Source organism: Monodelphis domestica, chromosome 3, assembly GCF_027887165.1.
Source record: "Monodelphis domestica isolate mMonDom1 chromosome 3, mMonDom1.pri, whole genome shotgun sequence".
NCBI lineage: Eukaryota > Metazoa > Chordata > Mammalia > Didelphimorphia > Didelphidae > Monodelphis > Monodelphis domestica.
This window is the reverse complement of record NC_077229.1, coordinates 474,951,116-474,972,769: the sequence shown is the minus strand read 5'-3', so window position 1 is coordinate 474,972,769 and position 21,654 is coordinate 474,951,116. Positions and strand designations below refer to the sequence as shown.

General features: G+C 34.9%; 1 protein-coding gene across 5 annotated transcripts in view; it reads left to right on the top strand.

Annotated features, from left to right (window-relative positions):
- KIAA0825 (KIAA0825 ortholog) overlaps positions 1–21,654 on the top strand; it is a 554,607-nt gene that overhangs the window by 261,926 nt on the left and 271,027 nt on the right. For 4 of the 5 annotated variants that reach the window (XM_007487289.3, XM_007487287.3, XM_007487288.3 and 1 more), the window contains 3 exons: positions 6,361–6,591; positions 11,930–12,338; positions 16,355–16,514. In XM_007487289.3, the coding sequence (XP_007487351.1) occupies positions 6,361–6,591; positions 11,930–12,338; positions 16,355–16,514 (800 nt within the window). Of the gene's footprint in view, positions 1–6,360; positions 6,592–8,558; positions 8,735–11,929; positions 12,339–16,354; positions 16,515–21,654 lie in introns of those variants that run through there. The other variant, XM_056820802.1, reaches the window with a different exon arrangement.

Here is a 21,654-nt window from a genome sequence, read left to right as displayed (position 1 = left end):
TTACTAGGTTATATATAATACATAGAACCCCAGAATGTAGACTTAAAAGGACTTAGAATTATCTAGTTATTTTATAGATAAGGACAATGAGGTTGGCCTGGGGCAAGGCATTGTGGCCCCAGCAAGCAATTATCTATGCCAAGTCCATTATAGTCCAGTAGAGCCTCTGCATTTTCATAGTAACTCTTGCAACTTACTATAAAGTCAATACTCATTTGGCATGAAAGTATGAATGGGTAAAACATAGATTTTTAAAAAATATAAAATTAAAAAGTGTCCCTCTCACAGTCTGCTGAAATTCTAGTATTGTCATGCCTATCCTTATTTTTTTGCCCATAAAAATTAAGTGGCTTACACATCATCATTCAGATAATTTGTAGTGGATATTAACAGAACAAAGGTTTCCTGACTTTCCCATAGAATACCTTTATTTTTAACCTTGCATTAATTGTTAAAATTTTAAATGAACACTGCTGCTTCTCCTTTTACATTCATAATGCAATAGATTTCTTCAATATTTATTTTATGTATTATATATCTATTTTTATATATTAAATATTTAACAGATTATTATATATTCATTTAACATCATATATTTATTTATTATGTATTTATTTTATATCATATTTGTATTTATTTATGTTATATATTTAATGTTATTATGTTTTTATATAGAGACTATTATAAACAGATGCCCCCATAGAATGAGTGAAATTATGAAAAATGAAAGGCAAAATGGTCATACAATTCTGATATGGTCTGAGTTTATTACTACTTTTAAATGGGTGTTCACCATAGCTTCAGGGAGCCTCTTTTTGATCTGGGAGCAGTTGCTAGTCACTTGATAGAAGACATCCCTTTGCCACATGACTAAATATGAAATTGTGTCAAATGGATATGGATCAGGAATATGAGAGCAACCATATGAAACAGAAATAGTAGCCAAGAAAGAAGAAGCAGGCAGCCTGACTTAAAAGAAGAGCAGAGCAGTAAAGTAGAAGTGCCCTCAGCACCTAGGTAGTGTCAAATTTGAGGAGAGCAGTTGGGCAGAGAGGACTAGCAAAGAATCAGAGCTGAGCCCTGGGAAAGTTAGATGCCAGCAGCTGGGCCTTGAGATCCTGGGACAACCTAGGCAAAGATTCCGTAGGATGGTCTGGCTGGAGCCTTAGCAGAAGCCCTCTCCAAAGCATTATCATCTTTAGCCTGTCTCTTTGAGACTGAAGGAAAAGAAACTAAAGGCAAATTGCATTGGGTCCAAAGTTTTACTACCATGGTTGTGAGTCTAAAATGATATTTTCCTCTTGTGGTGTTTGGAGGGGAAGCAGAGAATTTTTTTAAATTTTATTTATTGTATCATGCAAAATATACTTCCATATTGGTCACTGTTGTAAGAGCACACTCATACAAAACCAAAACCCCCAAATAAAATTCTAAATACACTGATGTGAAAGATAGTCTGCTTTGATCCACATCCATCCAACTCCAACAGTTATTTCTCTGGAGCTGGATAGTATTCCCCATCACAAATCTTTCAGGATTGTCTTAGATCATTGCATTGAAGCAAAGAAATTAAAGGGTAATTTAAGGATTACTCTTCTAAAGGCATTGGAAAAGAAGACCCATTTTGTGACTAAATGCAGAGACCCTATTATTGTGATCTTACTCTTTTTAATGCTGTCTTGTTTTTAGCTTCATGCGCCTTTTGTTTAGAGAGAAAGGGGGGGGGGGAGGAGCAGAGTCAGAGCCAATAAATAGTTATTAAGGATCTACTATGTGCAAAGTACTGTACTAAATGCTGGGGATACAAAGAAAAGCATAAGGCAGTGCCTGCCCTCAAGGAGCTCAAAATTTGTTGAAGAAAATCAGTACATACAAAGAAGGTGAGAAGGAGGAGGTGTTATATTGGTTGAGGCTCCAGATAAAATTTTAACATTTGAGGATTCCAAGTAGTGTATTGGAACTGGGAAGTTGTAAAGAGTCTCAGAAATATGTAGGAACTCACAGAACCTTTGTTTCAATACTTCAAAGATCTTGGATTTCATTCGTCTAATGTTCTCTCCCCTTAAATGGACCATAGTCATTTAGTGTCTCAGTATATAGTCCCTTTAATGAATTATTCAGACTCATGGCATAATTTTTTATAGGGGCAAGTAATAAATGTAATACAAATAGTCAGAAATAACATTTAGACCCTTATTTGTACATTTCAAAAACCTTATGCACTAAATCAATTGGTCAGTTTCATTCTGCCATAGGTATTTATTTAAGTATATTATGGTAGAAAATAGTTCTTTTACATGCACCAGAGTAAAGGTAATATTAAATACAATTTATAAGCCTATCAAATGATGTTATAAAATCTGCTATAAAAGTTAGGAATGTTTAAGATGATGAAGAGATATAAGAAGTTCTGTTCATATTGTTTGTCATTTTTGCCTTTTCAGTATGGTACTAGGCTTTTAAAAATTCTTCTTTTACTATTTCACTCTTTTTGGTAGAATATCATTTATTTTCTTAGCAAAATCTTTCCAACCAATTTTGAAATCCTAAATTTCCATTTTGGCTTTCATCAGACCATGTTTGACATATGTGAAAGCATTGGGAAAAGAACATAACCATATAAACATGAGGTACCAAGAGTATTCTAGCATTTGTTTGAATACATCCAGTAAGGGGGAGTTAGCTCAGACTATAGGGAAATATTTCCTTTTGTTAAGTTTAGGCTTACCTCTGCAACTTTCACACATTGCCTCTAGTTTTGCCCTTTGAGGCCAAAGAATCAAACTTGATAATCTCTCACAAGACAGTCTTTTAAATACTTTAGTAATTTTTATCCCACCTCTACCCAGCCACTGATTCATGTTGAGCTTTCAGTCCATCAAAATCTTTAGATCTTTTTCAGCTGAGCTGCTACATAGCCCTGCTTCCCTGTCTTGTCCTTGTGAAGTTGATTTCTTGAATTTAAATGTGACAACATTTATCTCTATTAAATTCTATTTTATTAGATATAGTCCAACTGCCTAGAATGCTGTGATTTTTTTGGATTTTGACTGTCATTCTGCCTCAAAAAAATATGTAGGGTTTATTTTGGGTTGAGTGCACATTCAATCCTATCTCTTACATGTTTACAAAAATATATGGTCTACAGGATTGAATTAATTGATTATACTTATGGCAAATGTAGTAATTTGTTTAAACAAAGGTGTCCACACTTTGAAATGTGTCATTTTTTATTATATGATCCATCTATTGAAAAGTTAATGTATTTTAAATTTTTCTCAGTAACATATTCATATCCTTGAGTAGAGGCAGAGTTAAAGACTCAAAGTCTTGTTTATTAACAGACCTTGGCAACAGCTTGAAAATGGGGAAGGGGGGGCACGAGATAGTGAGGAATCCACTCTGATTCTTGGGTTATGAACGGGAAGAACTGGGAGGATGATGTTTCCCCTACAGTAATAGGGAAGGTGTGTATTTGGGAGTAGAGGAGTTAGGGAAAAAGATGAGTTCTCTTTTGAACATATTGAATTTAAGATGTTTACTGAATATCCAGTTTGAAGTATCTGAAAGGCAGCTAAAGATATGAAATTGTAGGTCAGCAGAGAGTTTGAGGTAGGATAGATCGATTTGAAAATCATCAGCATGGAGATGGTCTTAAATCCATGGGAACTGATGAAGACACCAAGCAAGGTAGTATAAAAGGAATAGAGAAGAGAGGATAGGACAGAATGCTGAGGGACACCTTCAATTAGAGGGGATGATCTGGAAGAGGATCTAGCAAAGGAGACAAGAGAAGGAGCAGTCAAGATCCACATGAGGAGAACTAAGAGAGAGTGGTGATCTGAAAACCTAGAAGAAGAAAGTATCAAGGAGAGAGTGAGTAATAATGTCAAAGGCTTCAGAGAAGTCAAGGAGAACAAGGATTTAAAAAAGCCTCTGGATTTTTCAACTAAGAAAACATTAATAACTTTGGAGAGGGCAGTTCTGGAATGATAAGATCAGAAACTAGATTACAAAGGGTAAAGAAGAGAATGAGAGAAAGTAGAGTGATAATAGTGATAATAGAGAATGTTTTTGGAAAAGTTTATCTACAAAGGACAGAAGAAATATAGGATGATAGGATCAAAGGAGATTTTTTTTTTCAGGATGGGAAAGACATGGGCATGTTTATAGCCAGTTGGGGAAAAAAAATAGGAGTCAGGGAGAGAGAAAATAAAGTGGAGTGAGGATGATACAAGGGATAGGTAATCTGTTGGGAGGAGATGGGATGGAATGAGATTGTTTAAGCAATTAAAAAGGGTAATTTGCTAAGGAGAAAAGGCCCTTTATCCTGTGAGATAGGAATGAAGGAGGAGCTGGTGATAGAAGGCATCTGAATGACAGGAGATAAAGAAGAGGGATCACAAAGCAAAGGATTTCAATTTTTTTCTGTAAAATAGGAGACAGTTCTCAGCTGACAGAGTTTAGGGAGAGTGAGACAATGGGAAGGTTTGAGGAGGGATTACAAGGTTTTGGAGAGCTATTGTGGAGAAAGTGATAATGAGTTGAAAAGGGGGGTTCGGGAAGATTATCTACTAACAGTGATGGCTTAGTTTAGGTTGTAAATGAATTTGTAGTAGACCCAATCAGAACAGTTAAATGATTTTCTCCATCTTCAGTCAGCAGCATAATTGTAAAACCAAAAGCTGCCTGGACATAATAGGTGATATGATGGGGGTGGTAGGGATTCAAGAGAGGGAAGAACAGTAAGGTTGAATTGGTTCACAAAGGGGTCAAGCTGAGAATGGCTAAGTCAGGTGAGATGACCAGGCTGATAATGGAAGGGTTGTGATGGGGACAAAGAGTAGGGTTTTGTAAGGGAATATAGAGGGGAAAAGTAAAAAGCCAATAGATTATTGTCAGTTAAGATGATTTTGGAATTCTGCTCACAACATGACATGCTCTTACCAAGGCTAACACCTCCACTTGTACCAGCAATCCCATTCTATTTCAACTTCTCCAGCAGATTGCCCCCTTCTGTCATCTACACTTTCAAATAGCTACCAGGATTTTGATTTGGGTGGAAGATATGAATAGCATGATCCTCAAAGAAAGAGAGTGATAAAAGGACTAGAGGACTCTGGAAGTGGCCATGGGTAGCAAGGAGTATTCCAGTTCCCTTGCCTCAAAGAGCCAAGGAAAATGAGTGAAGGTGAAGCCAGTACTGGAAAGGCTAGCCAGAGAGCCTGATTTTTAGTAATAACTAGTAGAGTAAAAGAGTGAGAAAAAAGATTTAAGATGAAGGAAAGTATTTGCTTATGCAACAAGTATTCCTGAGGCCACAGTGGAAGGACTGAGTGGAGTTTGGTTGAAGATTTGAGGTAAGAAGATTGAGGGAGATAAGAATGAGGAATAGGGTTGTGGGCATTGGAGGATGGGTTTTGGATGATGATCTACAGGAGTTCAGAATCCATGAGATATGAAAGGTATGACTAGGTATGAGAATGTTCATGGTTGAGTAGAAGATGTTACTTGTCTTCCCAAGCGAGGCTCCAAGATCAGGCTGGAGGCAAGAGATCAGAAGCATACAATCAAATGGTCAGATATGATTTCCTACTTTATATCTCCTCAGCCCTCCAAAGTGTGGAGGTTAGACAATGTGCTTGTCTTTCCATTATCCCTCCAACACTGATTATATATAATTTGTCATCTTTAACAATTTTCTAAGTGTGAAATGAAACTTTGGATTGTTTGAATTTGCATTTCTATTATTATTAGTGATTTGGAATATTCTTATATATTATTATTTATAGTTCATCTAAAAATTTTTTTGTTTGTATTCATTGATCACTTTTCTATTGAAGAATAGCTTTTGGTCTTTTATTTTTCTTTTTGATTGTGTGTGTGTGTGTTTATATGTATATAAATATATATATATATATCTTGGATATCAAAGCTTTATCAGAGGAATTTGATAAAAAGCTATTTTTTCCCAATTGACTATTTTTATGTTAGCCACATTTGTTTTGTTTATACAGAAACTTTCCATTTTCAGGTAATTGAAGTTATTTGCTTTATCTTTGGTAATTTCATCCATCCCTTGTTACATATAATTATAGTTACATATATATACAGTTACATATAACTGTAAAAGGTATGTGATCTGCTTCTCCTACTTTTTTTATGGTATGATCTTTGATTTTTAGGTCATTTCCCCTACCTCTTATCTTCGATCTCTCCAGCCATATGATTTTAAATTATGAATTTCTCTTCTTTCCTCCATCTTAACCTAGCTTATTGTGAAACTATTGTGCTTGCCAAGAAAGACATAATTGATTATAACATTCCATTCTTTCTGATTTTTCTCCCCTGGATTTGCAGTTAAAAGTAACATGGAATCTGAACCAGAGATCATTAGATGCTTGAAACAGACTTTGATTGAGACAGTCAAGAGCATCATAAAGCAAATAACTTCATTGTTGACTTCTTGGGAAGCAGGAGGAAACTGTAGTACCTACCCACACAAACCTGTTCCTGAAAGTTTACTTAAGATGGTTCCAAAGGAATGGAGTTATAATCCAAAAGAAATGAAAAGAAAAGAAATGGGGAAAGGTAAGTGTCCCCTCACATTAAAACAACAGTAAATAGATGAAATCCTTTTCTATTGTGTTTAGTTTTATAAATCTTAAAGAATTAGAATCATTAAGAAGCATTCTAAATTGTTCGTTACTTTTACGTTTTTAGATTTTCACATGGATTTCTTTTTTCTTTTTTTAGATCTCCATGTATATGATATTCTTTTAAAATGTCAAAATAAAATAATTTTCTTCTGTATTAATTATTCATGTCAATTTTTTCTCAACCAATTTACCCTTAGTTTTCTGATACCAAATACCCTGGAAACATATGTTCCTTCAGTTAGTCTCTATATATATCTTGAATAGTAGGTAGTTCTCACACCATGACCTTACATTACAAACACAAATCAATTTTTTTTATCTGTGACCTTTTATATCAATGCTTTAATTCCATCCAAGGACTACAAAATTGCCCTTGAATCCTGTAAAGCCATTTAATGAAATCAGAAAATGTCAAATTTTCATTACTAAAGTCCTTCCTAGTCTGAAAGTTGTTGCTATCTTTCTTTCATTCTGTCTTTGGGTCATTTAATATATCTTGTACCTTTTTTGAAGTCATGGTTATTTTAACCCATTAGATCACATGTGCAATGCTATTTTTATAAGTGTCTCTCAAACTCATCACTTTCCATGTTCTTACTTCTTACTTTGTCAACCCAGTTCTGAATTCATTCCTACCCCCTTCATCTTTAGAAAAACAAAATCAAAGAGCAGCCTGAAGCTAATCTTTATAGACACTTCAGCAGCCAATTGTTTCTTCTTTTGCTGTAGGATATATCTTCATAATGCAGAAGCTAAAGAATTATATGTAAGAGGACAACTAACTCATTCTTATTACCCTAAATTGATCACTATCCTGACCAGTGAATTAGGAATTCTGCATTATGATCATTTTGATTTGGCAGGGAAGGGGAGTGTCTTTCTAAGGGAATACTTTTCCTTGAAACTTGCACTGTTCCAAGAGCATAGCATGTGGCTATTTTATAGTCAGGAGTACCTGACTTCACAATTAACAAAGGAAGCTATAGATTCTTCGTAACTCTACCATGCTTTTTACCACATATCCTTTGGTACTTAAATACCATTCATTTGCAAGTATGGATTCTAGTTATAGGTATACTGCCACCACTCCCAAGGTACAGTTTAAATTTATGTTTCCCAGTAAAGAAAAGTTGGGTCTCTCTTTCCTAGGCTATCAAGGAAGTGGTATTTTAAAATTAATCAGAGCTTCACTGAATATGAAGCTCCAAAAACTTGAAATTTGAAAATATTCTGATTGAAATTTACATTAGATTTCAGAAGATTTTTAGTATCCAAAAGATAATATTCACTAATTTTTGCGATATCAATCTATGACTAAATTTGAATTCATTTGTATTTAATCTATGGCTGAGTAAATTTTAAAAATCAGATGAATAGGTACCAAACACCTATTGAAGATACTTTCATCGGCCCTGTTCAGGGTAGGGATGCTAAGAGGCATAAGGAACTTACATAAATATATAAAGTGATATAATAAGAAAAAAATTTAAGCACTTAAGAAGATGTCACAAAACTATCACAAATTAAGAAAATAACTTTTATTATTATTTCTAGCCTCACTTACATAGACAGTTTATTGTCATCTGTTTTAGAACCAAATTTCACACATTTATACAAATTCTTCCAGTTCTTAATGCTTTTAAAATATATTACTTCACTAATGGAAGGTGTGATAAAATGTTACCGAAAATGTGTCCCTCCTGAGGGGGGTTTGCACCTTTTGAAATAAAGGAAAACCTTGATAATTATGTTATAAATCTCTCTCAAAACCTCCTCACTCTGTTTTATTATTGATAATAGTTTATTTTGTTTATTATTATAAAAGCAAAAACACTATCTTGAGTTTATATAACACCTTTTTTTAAAAGCTAATTGATTTAAATTCACTTTTTCCTGGAGAAATAAACTCCATCAAGGCAAGGAGAGATTAAATTTTGGACTGTATCCCCAGTGCTCAGCAAAGTATTTTACAGGTAACATGGAATTTATGTGTGTTAAATTAAATAAGATATCATATACAAATTCACTTCAATCCGTCATAAGCATTTATTAATTATCATAACTAAAATTTGTATGGTCCCTTAAGGTTTACTTTATTTTTTTTTTAAACCCTTACCCTTCCGTCTTGGAGTCAATACTGTGTATTGGCTCCAAGGCAGAAGAGTGGTAAGGGCTAGGCAATGGGGGTCAAGTGACTTGCCCAGGGTCACACAGCTAGGAAGTGGCTGAGGCTGGATTTGAACCTAGGACCTCCCGTCTCTAGGCCTGGTTCTCAATCCACTGAGCTACCCAGCTGCCCCCTTTAAGGTTTACTTTAAAAAAAAAAACTCTTACCTTCTGTCTTAAAATCAATACTTTGTACTTGTTCCAAGGCAGAAGAATAGTAAAGACTAGCCAGGCATTAAGTGACTTGCTTAGGATCATACAGTCAGGAAGTATCTGAGGCTAGATATTAGGGTCCAAAGACCTCTCATCCCCAGACCTAGCTCTAAATCTCCTGAGCCACATAGCTACCTTTAAGGGACCACACAGCTAGTAAGAACTCCTGGCTGGATTTGGCTTGAATCTTCCTGACTGTAGATTCAACACTCTTCACACTGCAAAGACACCGTTTCTACCATCAAGGAGCTCCCATTTCAATGGGAGAACACTATGTAAATAAAATTCTGTGCATATGAAATAAACAGACAGTAGGTAATCTCATCAGTTAGGCACCAGAGGGAATGTGAGACCCTGAAAGGCCTCTTGTAGAATGTGGATTGAAGCTGGGTCTTGGGCAAACAAAGAAAAAGAGATGAGGAAAGAGCTTTCCAGTTATGGGCATCATCCAGTACAGAGAGAGAGAGATGGAGATGGAGATGGAGTGTTTGTAGAAAGGAGCCCTTTGGCAAGTGTAGATGAATGTGGAATGTAGATGGAAATGAAGTGTAAGAAGGCTGAAAATGTCAGAAGTAATCATGTGTGAAGCCAAACTAAGGATTTTGTTCTTGATCCTGAAAGTTGTAGCCTCTAGTCAACTTGAGTTGACTGAGGGAGTCAAAGATGGGGCTGAGGAGAGAGAGCATACACAGATCTGTACTTTAGGAAAACCATTTTGACAGCAGAGTGGAGGATGGATTGGAAAGGGGAGAGACATGGGAAAGGAAGACCAACTGAAAGGCTATTGCAGTAGTCCAGGTAAGAAGTGATGAGATTCTATAGTAGGGGAGTGACTACACACACACACACACACACACACACACACACACACAGACACACACACACACAGACACACACACACACACACACACGCAGGATGTTGTCACATTGGAAAAACACATTGGATGGACAAAGAGTTAAGCATGAGCACCCTTGCTAGGAAGAGGAGAGGATTTAGGGAGAAAGATAAGGAGCTAGGTGTTGGACATGTTGAATTGGATAGGTTTATGGGATATCTAGTTCAAGATGTCCAAGAGGCAATTGGTGATGTCTGACTGTGGCTCAGGGGAAAAAAAACAAAACTAAGTCTGGTAATAACACAAAAATGAGAATCATCTTCTTAGAGATGATCATTGGATCCATTGATGGTGATAAGATCAGCAAACAAATTTAACAAATAAATATTGAATCCATAGTTGAGATTCAAAGCACTGACAGAGTCATGGCAAGATACAAAACAGTCTAAGAGTCACTTGCCTGCAGATAATCCTGCAAGGCAAAAATGCAAGATTAGTCCCAGGTCTGGATGTGTTTAATTACAAATGAGTGATAATGTCAAGGATAGAACACTGTGGCATGGAGTAAGATAGACAGGTTTCAGGACAGAGTGGCTTAAATTAGGAAGAATAGGCAAGATTTAAAAGGTTCAGAGGGAATGAGATTATACTTTGGCAAAGGCATAAAGGGGGAAAGAACAAAGAGCATTTAGGGGACAATTTGACTGAAATGGGAAATTCAGGTAAGGGAAATAAGAAAATGAGATTGCAAAGGATTGCAAAGGGCTGATGGTGAAGGATTTTGAGTTTTGTGGTCCAATGGATATAGTGCTTGATCTGGAATCAGGAGGACCTGAATTAAAATTTAGCCTCAGACAATTAGTATCTATGTAACCCTGAGCAAGTCACTTAACCCTATAGGCCTTTATTTCTTCATATGTAAAATGAGCGGGAGAAGGAAATTAAAATATGCCAGTATCTTGGCCAAGAAAACTCCAAATGGGGTCACAAAAATTGAATATGACTGAGCAACAGTGCAGATCGAGTAATAAAAATAATATTGAGGCAGAGAGTCATTTAATCGAAGTAGTTGTTTATGAAAATTACCCAACATTGTTACCGAGGATGAATTAAAAGGGAGTGAAGAGAGACCAGATAAGAAAGTATTGTAACAATAATTGTATTAGACAAGGGCCAGAACTAGAGTGGCAGTGATATAAATAGAAAAGAAAGGATATTAAAAAGGAAAATTGACAAGACATACTGATTGATTGGATGGGAGGGGGAGTGTCCCAAATACCTCCAGTGTTTCTAACCCTTGTGATTGGTAGAAGAGATCAGCATGGGGAGTTGGATTTAGAGGAAAGTTCATGAAATTAATATATATTGAGTAATAAGTAATACAGATCATTCAGATAGAAGTCTTGAAGGTGATTAGGAAAGGGATCTGGGCCAGATTGGGGAGTTGTCAGGTCAGGTGATAGTTAAATTCCTGCCAAAGAATGAAATATTTGAGGAATTTAATTTAGAGAGAGAAACATAAAATTAAAACATGGATAAGCATAAGGAAGAAAACTGAGTGGGGTTGGAGGATATTGCAAAGAAGAAGAAAGAAGTAGTTATAGGGGTAAGAAATAATCCAAGATAGTATATGGTATTGTCAAAGCCAAGAGACTAGGAAAATGGTCAACAGTGCCACATATTGAGATAGATCAATCATTAAAAATGAGGACTAAGGAAAACAATTAAATTTGTTGCTGAGACCCCTTGGGGACTTTGGGAATGCTATTGAATTGAATGTGGCTAAAAGCAAAAGCCTTAATTCTGAATTTTCATGCCTTTCATTGTTCCAGAATAGATTGGGAGTTGCTTAAATCTGAATTCTTGGGAAGAAACTTGGCATACTACAGTAGAGGACCAGATAGAGTACTGAAGATGTCAAGCACTTTATCTTCCCAACAATTTTCTCCACAAAAATTAGACATTCCCATACAACACTCCAAAGAACAGGTGATAGAACTAGAATGTTCGTGTTAATCATACCTTTGCTTCCTTTTTTTTTTTTCCCCCTTCCAGGCTTCACAAGGTTTGCAGCTCAGGCGGTATCTATTGTAATCAGCAAGTTACCCACCATGATTGCATGTTTGCCTCCCCCAATTAAGTACTTCTTTTTTCTGTCTGAGAGAAAAATGTCAAAAAACTTTGTTGAATTGAAGAAAACTGGTCTGCTTGTCTGGAACCTGATTGTAATTATATGTCGAATAGTTGAGGATGGCAACACCTTGGAACTTTTAACCGGTGCCTCATTTGACAGTTGGAGTAAAGAGAAACTCAGTTTAGTTTGTGTGTGTTTAGAAAGCATTTTGGGAAAGCAGAAAAGTAGCCCTAATCAAGTGACCCAGCGGGTTATACACAGCATTGAGCAGCAAAAACCAAACTGGATTGAAAGCCAGTTGCTGAAAGCAAGAAAATTGAGCACAGAATGGTAAGCAGCATGTGATATTTTCAAATGATGTTTTTCTTTCAGTTTCTTATTCAAACACATTCACAATGGAAGCTTACAAACAAACAAAAACTCTGGTCACATGGGCTGGAACAGTAATTTTTCTAGTTTAGCATTTCACTTGGGGAATTTTTCTCAGCAAAGAAAAAAAGATAAGCTATTCCTTAAAAACTTGCTTGTTGGAAATGCATTGCCTTAAAATTTGAACTACGGTTGTTTAGTCATCACTTTAAGATTTCTGATTAGAGGGGATATAGGGAGAACACTGGGGAGACTTCAGAGAATCAGAGAATTCAGTTTTTATCTTTGTCCATTGTGTAAACAGGTACCCATAGCCCACCCTAAAGTGTTTACTAAATAAATCGTGTTGTGGAGATTGAATTAACGAGACAATGGATATAAAAGGCCTTTTATTTTCTTTGCCCCTAAATTAAGTGAATGAAAAAATACTTTTCATCTGGTAACATGAGTGTCCTAGGGGAGATTGGTCATATCAGACATAAATGAACCTCTGTTTCTTCATGAAGGAATCAGCTTTCCCAAAGATTTGTTCCCATAGATCTGTACTGTTGTAGGGATTTTTAAAGCTGCTGGGTGTGTTTTAACATGCAAATAGAGTTCTCTTGAATTGAAAGAAATCTTCAATTTTAGAATTATGTGACAGAAAGTCTCACTTTTAAAAGATGCTTTCCAATACATAGATTATGACATTCCTGCCAATAACAAGCATACAGGATGAGTGCCCAGGAGTTCTTACTGAATAAACCTGTTGACTGCAGAAAACAAAACTGCCTTCCCCTGCCCCTAAACCTTTACTGATGATCCGGAGCATACTTGGAAGAATTTTATACTTTTCTCTAATTCTAATCTGCATGAAGCTGTAGAAAGTGAGTAGGAAAAAGATTAGCATGAGCATTAGTAGAAGTTATTTCTGATATTATTTGTTACATTTATTAAAAAAAAATAACAACTTCTAGGCACTTTGTATTCACTGGTTGGCTTTGAATGTTGTTGTTAATAATCTATGAGACTTCAATTTACCCAGTGAGATAGATTGTGGTATTTTTATTGGTCCTGGCATATTAAAGTATAGGAATTAGTTTCTAGGAATGATGGATTGGTGGGAGTAACAGTAAGGGTGTCAAGTAATAGCTTATTAACATTGACAATGACCTTCTTAATCTTTACATTTGTATTAAATACCAATTTACAAGCTCACATTCAGTGACTAAAAGATTAGGCCTAAATATCATTATTCTTAGTGGTAGATATAAAGAGAAAAAAAAAAACTTTTAAAAATGGCACATCTAATTAGCTTTATATAGTAAAAAATATAATGTACTTGATTTTAAGGCTCTTCTTTCAAGTAATGCCAGTTTAAAACTACTGTGTTGGTAAGGAACTAGAGCCAATCACAGGAATGTCCTCTGATGATATTATCTCCTTATATTTGATCTTTAATTCAATCTCACAAACTACCACCACTACCTAAGGTCTCAGACTGGGCAGTTATTTATTTTTTTAATTTGACTGCTTAGTGATTAGCCAAAGGATATTTACTGGCTTTGCTGCAGGCATCAAAAAAATTAAAAAACTCTTGTTTCAGGTGTTTTTAAAAAATGTTTCCTTAAGATTCTGAATAATTGAGTCATTAACACAATATTTATTAAATAAAACTGTGATACACAGCTATTCAGTTATAAAATTATTTATTTCACTTATTTGAAAATGATTTATTTGACCATGTTTAGTTCATTTGGAGTAATAATTCATTAAAAAATTTTTTTTTAATTTGCTCTGTAGTAATGTTTCTTCAGATCTTTGATCTTAGATTATTTGAAGTACAAATGAACTTCTACTTCTAAATATCTTCCATAATTCAATGATAAATTAGTCTATGAATATATTCATAAAATAAAACATACAATCTATCTCTTTATTGTCTCCTATGTAGTTAACTGCTATCCATAGAATAAATATGGGGATATAATAACAAAACCCAAATCAAATAGTGCTTTTGTTAAGATCAATTAAATCATTTAGTTTTCCATGCAGATATTATATTTGATTGAAATAATGCCACTTAACTAGATTTTCCCCTATTATTATGTCCAGATTTAACTTTGATTTTATGGAAATTGTGAAAATAGCTGCAGTGGAAAAGGTGGCAGCTGTATGCATTGCCTGTCTTGTATACTGCCCGAAAGCATTACTATTCATTAAAATAACCTTCACTTTCTAGTAACACTCAAGCTGTAAACAGTCAACTTAGATTCTGGAGAACACACAGCCCAAAAAAGTAAAGAAATGTCCGTCTTTGCAAAGTAATTTGTCGAGTTGAAGATTATTGTTTTTCATCATGGTGACCCTGACTTGGCTGGCTGGGTGCATATACAGATTAAGATGAATGCAGTTATTCCTTGGCTGAGGTCTGCCTCTTTCAGGGCACATTCTCCCTAATGACATGATTGATAGGCAGTCCCAAATCCAGAGAGGAACTCATTAATCATAGCACTGACTGAATCCAATCATCTGCTTCACCTGCACAGTGATGGACAAGAAAGGATACAATTTGGGGGCTGACACTGAGACAGTCCTTTGTCAGGGGCCCCCACTTTTCCAATGTCAACCTTTAAGAAGCTTGGTGAGAAATTTAGATTGCAACCTGTACGCAGTTTCAAAAGGATATCACTGAAGTATTCTTTTATATTTTTTAAAAATATTTCGGTGGAAGTAGTCTGTAAAATTTATCAGTAAGGTGGAACTTCATTTGCTTTTTAGCAAAGAAGGAGATTGCAGCTTATGTAATTTTCAAACTATTTATCTTCAAGTATGTTTTGAAGCTACATGTGGAAGTAATAGTAGCTTTAACTCCCTGCAGATGGGTATCATTTGACTGCACCTTCGGGTCAACATCCCCAACTCTGGGCTGAACTAATTTTCTAATTGTAGCACAATTTCAGTAACAGACTGATTACACTACCGTAAGTTTCACTTAAGCCAGAAAACAATGGAAAATCATGAATTTCCTTGAGGATGCTTACATTTTAAAGCTTAACACAAGCCCAATAACAAATGAGGCTAGAAAATTAGATTTGAATTTATTAGGTACAGATCTAGATCCAGTATTTCTCTTTTGAGAACTGTGGCTTGAGGGTTTTGGTATATTCGGGTCTTCCTTTAGCAGGTAGTTGGGAAAAGGTGTTGAGGTTGTATTTTTAAACAAAAAAGGAAATTAATAAATGCCCATAAGAACAATTTATTTCTGTACTGTACTTAATACACTAGTGCTCACTTTGTGGTGTCTAGGAAGGTGGGAATTGGTCCCAATTTGAAGAATAAACCTTGTTGTTATTAGTTCTAAGAATCTCTAACTTCGACAAAACTGGGGAGGAGCATGCATTTTCCAAAGGCATTTGGAATTTCCAAATTTTCCAAGTGTCAAAAGGTCAATTTTAAATGCCCAAGTGGTAAAGCATTCAGCTATAAAGCCCCTAACCTATATTTAGTATAATGGGTTCCCCTGTTAGATACTTTAATTAGTCTTAAATGTGTTCTGTTAGAGTAGAGAGGAAAGAACATGCATGGTATGGAATCCAACAGCTATTTCTGGTATCAGAGAGGCTTTCTATCCCCAAAGAAAAAGTAGAACTGATTTCTTCATGTTTTTAGAGACATTCTGTTTTACTTTATGATTATGGCAATTTCCACGATTGTAGTAATGTGGAAATGGTTTATATATAGGTGTACAGATGCAATAAAGTAGTACTTTTTTTAAAAAAGCGATTCAGTTTACAAAATGCTTTCCTGTCCTTGCCCCTAGGATGTCCATGTAAACAGCCACTCTTTGGAAAGCTTTAATTTCTGTGAGTTAAATCTGGATAAAGATTTGCAACCTTCGATTTTCATTTTGACTCTCTTCTTAATTTATGTTGACTCTCATTTTTCTATCTTGACAATTCTTCATTGGTGATATTAATATCTTTTCTTTATTCTAGTGTACTTATGGCAGTAGAAGAAGCTACAGCCTTAGAAGAAGGAGGTATTGCTCTTGAATTGACTGAGCAGAAAATAAACATGATGGTCCTGGATATCTGCCACAAACCAGGTGGCAGTGAGTACCTGAGGCAAATTTATCACATCATCCGGCTCAATGAGGTAGGGAAACGGCCTTTTTACCGAGCAATTAGGTGTGTACTGGCCTGAGGCAGCGTCTGCTGGCAGCTAAGGGTTAGTCAAGGAGGTGATAATGCTTCTTAAAGTCAATACTAAACTCAATATTGCATTATAATAGAAACTATTCCATTTAGGCAAGTCTGCATTTGTGTAGGAAAAAAAGCTGTGCAGAAACAATGTAGATTTCATTTATACACTTTGCACAATAATATGGCTCATAAACTCAATTCAGATCTGCATTGTGTAGGTTGGAGATTTATTTTTCAAGTTAGTTTATTGTGCCTGGGCTAAAATCTGAAATTTGTGTAAGGGAAAATTTTCTTAAGCTATGCATAGCTAAATAAATGCAGAGGGGAAAAAAAGCACTCCTGATGTGGTAATGGATTGGTTGTTTGGTTTTTGGTTTTTGTTTTTATGTAAAAAGAATTAAAACATTCTTACTATTTCAGAATGTTAACTTATATTTTTCTATAAATGCTTTCATTTTCAGGAGTAGCTAGGTCCTCTAATTAGAATTCATTAATGAATGAACACTGGTTGAATCCAATATTGTTCTGCATGTCAGCTACTGCTCAGCTGGTTGGTCTCTGACCTTGACAGTACCAAGGTATTTTTAGTGCCAGGCATCTCAATAGAATAGTCATTTCCTTGAAATAATTATAGATTTCAGATTTTACTATGTGTATTGGCATTGTGTGGTCTTTATCTTTGATGTTTCTCATATAATTTAAAGGTCTAGGTGCATTAATATCACTATACTTTAATAATCTGTGATTTCAAAGGTCTTAGTCCCCCCACCACCATTAAAATGCCACTTCTCCATAGCTTAATAGATTATCTTGGTGAGTTTCTATAGCTTAAAAAAATTCATATAGCCAACCTGGCTTTCCAGATTTAGCAAGCTTGGCTCTTGGATGACAGATGTGTAATGTTGTATTGATTTTGTTTTCCAAAATGATGGTTTGGTAGTTGCAATTGTAACTTCACAGCTTTCAAGTACCCAGGGTCCCATCCGTACCATAATCTGCTACTGGAAAAAGACTCTAGTGATACATCTATTTTATATAAACTTTAACAAGTATCCAAACAGTTTGTTGTTTCAATCCTAGTTTGCCTACATGGCATTTCTGATCCCAAATCCACATGACACTCCCTTGATTCATACCATGCTGCCTCACTTCAGACAGGGCTAACAAAGAGAAAAGGCAGAGAGTGAGTATTTAATGGAAAAAACACAGGTTTTGGAATTAGAGGCCCAGGGTTCAAAATGCCATTCACATTCTATGTGAAGTAACTTAACTTCCCTAAGTCTCTCTTTGCTTTTTTTTTTTTTATAAAATGAGAGAGTTGGAGTAGATGATGTTTGAGAGCCTTTCTAGCTCTAAATCTGTATTCCTAAACAGAAGAGATTATTCTTCATTTATGAGACCCTGAGAAAATAGATCTTGTGAGAGAAGAGAGTCAGTAGTAGACATGGTTTAATATAGCTGGTATGGGACTAGGTTGTAATAAGCCTTCAATAATAGAAAGAAATCTTTAGAACTGATAAGAAATAGGGAGCCCACAGAAGAGTTTTTTGAACAAATAACAAAAAATAATAAAATTTCATAGCTAGAAAGTATTGTTCAAAGGTCATTATGGTGACAGACAGACTGCAGGATCAACTCAAAGGCTGAGGGGAAATCCCACTGTAAAAAAAATGATAGCTGAAAGCCTGCTGCAAAAAATCTTCTAGGTATTAGAACATGAGAACCTAACATAGCATGATGACACTAGAGATGGGAAGAATTGAATAACATTTTGGTGACTCATAAAGTAAAGGAGAAAATGCTGGTACCATGGACAGAGTTAGGTAACTTATAAGAAGATGGGTGGGAGTTGGAAGAGAATAAATTCAGTTTCTATTACTGAATATGATGAAAATATATGGTAGACAATTTATATGCATATATGTATATACATGTTATACAAGACCAAGCCCAGGCAGTAAAATAAGACTAGAGATCCAGAGTTGGTGGTTATTAGCATAGTGGTGATCATTGAAGATAGGAGAATGGAGAAGCAAAGAGATTCAGAAAATGAGGTAGAAAAAAACAGTTTCTCTTTTCTTTGGTAGGGACAGAAGCCAGCTTTCATTAATTCAGAGAGAAAATATGTATGAACATTTTATAAGCAAAAATAAGGTAATGATTTTGGGCATATCAGGGTCTTTTATTTCTATTTCACTTAAATCATGATACAGGAAAGTTAGTCCTCATTCAATAATCTGTTTTTCCAGTAAGAAAATCTTTTGTTTCTCACCATCATATACTCTTTATTCAAAGCCCCTACAGACAAAGGTACACAGAGAGGTAGTACCCTAGAGCCTTGGTAAAAAGGAAAAGAACTGTCCTAGGTTCAAATCTGGCCTAAGACACTTCCCAGCTGTATGACCCTGGGCAAGTCACTTAATCCCCATTGACTAGGCCTTACCATGGAGCCAATACACAGTAGTAACTCCCAAGATGGAAGGCAAGGGTTTTATTTTAAAAAAGGGGCAGGGGGGGGGGAAGAACTGTCAACAAGCTATTCCTGAAGTAGTTGTTCCCAATGTTTCATATTATTGAAGAACTTTAAAATCTCTCTAGCAGATTTCTAATCTGAATTTTGAGATACAGAATAATAACAGGACTTCAAAATGTGGGTCAATGAAAAGCATCTGAGACTAGAGAGTCAGTAAATCATAGTTTTTATACTTGCTTTGCTGAAAATCAACACTTGTGGAACTTGTGGGCAAGTCACTTAATCTCTCTGATCCCCAAATACCTCATCTGTAAAATGGGAGCAGTGCTGGATTGTCTTTAAAGTCCTTCCAGAGATAAAATTGTATTAATTCATTAATCTTTTAGGAAATACACAGTGCAAAGCACAATTTAATAAATCAGAAAAGGGATATTTAAATACTTTTATTGTGAAATGTTCTGATTTTGTATTGCTAAATAGTGGTACTTTTTTATTATTCATTGTGCTTCAGAGCATTGAATTCAAAGGTATATCCAAATACTGATACTGTCACCACTATGTTACTTTGAGCAAATTACTCTTTTGGCCTAATTTGCAAAGTGAGGGCTTTGTCTAGAAAATGTCTAAGTGACTTTTAACTCTGAAGGCTATGATTTATGAAAAACATACTAATATAATTGATCAGGATTTGATTGGTGCTATGAGATGAATTGATTTTCCTAAGGCCATCCAGTAAATTTTAGGATTAGAATTCATTGTCCAGAACCTGTACTAGATCTTGGTGTTTCTTAGAATGCTTCATATAAATTTGCTTTGTGATTGTCTTTTGGAATTAGCTCTGTGAAAAAATGATTATGGTATAGAAATTGAAGATGCACTCCTATGTAAGAACTTCAGGTCATTTCCTTTGGCTGGGTACTGCCTTCACTGACATATGGGGTAACCTCTCTATAATGATAGTATTATTAATTACCATGTGGTCAATCTGCTGATGAGCTTGTCTGGACTTTAGTAGACTGCTCCTTGGTCAATGATGAGCTACCAAAATAGTATCTTTTTAAAAGTAGTGCACCACCTCTATTAAAATATTAATGTTTTAACTTAGATATAAAAATGTGATCTCATAAGCAAATTAGAGTAGCATGGAAAATTTTACCTGTTATATCTATAGATGAGGGAAGAGTTTATGAACAAACTAGATATAGAGAGGATGATGGAAAGTAACATAGATGATTTTGATTACATGAAATTTAAAGAGGTTTTGCACAAACAAAACTAGTGCAGCCAAAATTAGAAGGAAAGAATTAAAGTAAAGGTGGGGGGATTACAGCAAATTTCTCTGAAAAAGACCTCATTTATCAAAATTATTGAGTACTGAAACAAATTTATAAACCTAAAAAAAAGCCATTCCTCAATTGAGAAATGGCAAAAAGATATGCCAGGCAATTTTCAGAAGAAAAAATCAAGGCTATAAATAGTAATATTTTTAAAATTCTCTAAATTACTAATACTTAAGATAAATATAAATTAAAACAACTCCGAGGGACCACCTCATGCCCTATTAGATTAACTAACATGACAAAAAAAAAAGAAAAATCACAAACACCGTACAGGTTATGGAAAAATAGGGGCATTAATACACTGATGATGAAATTGTGAACTGGTGTAGCTGTTCTGGAAAACAATGTGAAATTATATCCACAGTGCTATAAAACTATTCATACCCTTTCAATCAACAGTATCTCTTATATGTCTGATTCCCAAAGAGATCCAAGAAAAGGACCTATATGACAAAAAAATCTTTATAGCAACTTTTCGGTGGTAATTAAAAAAAAAAAGAAACTGAAGAGATGTCCATCAATTTGGAAATGTCTGAATAAGTTGTGGTAATATAATAATATTTTGCTATAAGAAATGATGAGGGGAATGGTTTCAAAAAATCTTGGGAAGACTTTTATAAATTGATGCAAAATGAAGTGAGCAGAATCAGGAGAACATTGTACATACTAACATCAATATTTGAATAATGATCAGCTGTGAAACACTTAGCTACTTTTATCAGTATAATGATCCAAGACAGTTCTGAAAGACATATGATGAAAAATACCATCCATCTCAAAAGAGAGAAAACTAATGAATTCAAAGTGTAAATTGAGGCATAATTTTTTCACTTTATTTTTCTCACTTGTATTTTAACATGACTGATATGGAAATATGTCTTTTATGACTCCATATGTACAAATGATATATTGCTTGCCATCTCAGTGGATAGGGGAGGGGAATGAGGAAGGGAGAAATTTTGGGACTCAAATTTTTTTTTAAATGAATGTTAAAAATAATAAAAAATAATAAATGCTTACCACTGAACAGAATATATAACAGTCATTCTTGAGATTAGTAAAGTATTCTCTGATACTGGTTATTGAATTTCTGCCCCATATAATTCATAAGACAATGCCCAGAAAAAAGCTTCAAATACAGTCAAATCTATATAAATCAAATACCTTGAATAGTTTATTTCATGACAATTTAGTAATTGACCCTCACTTTAGGTTTAGGCATTTTAGGTTGTTATCTTTGATTGGTGCAGTTTAGTATAATAAATCTTCAATCAGCATTG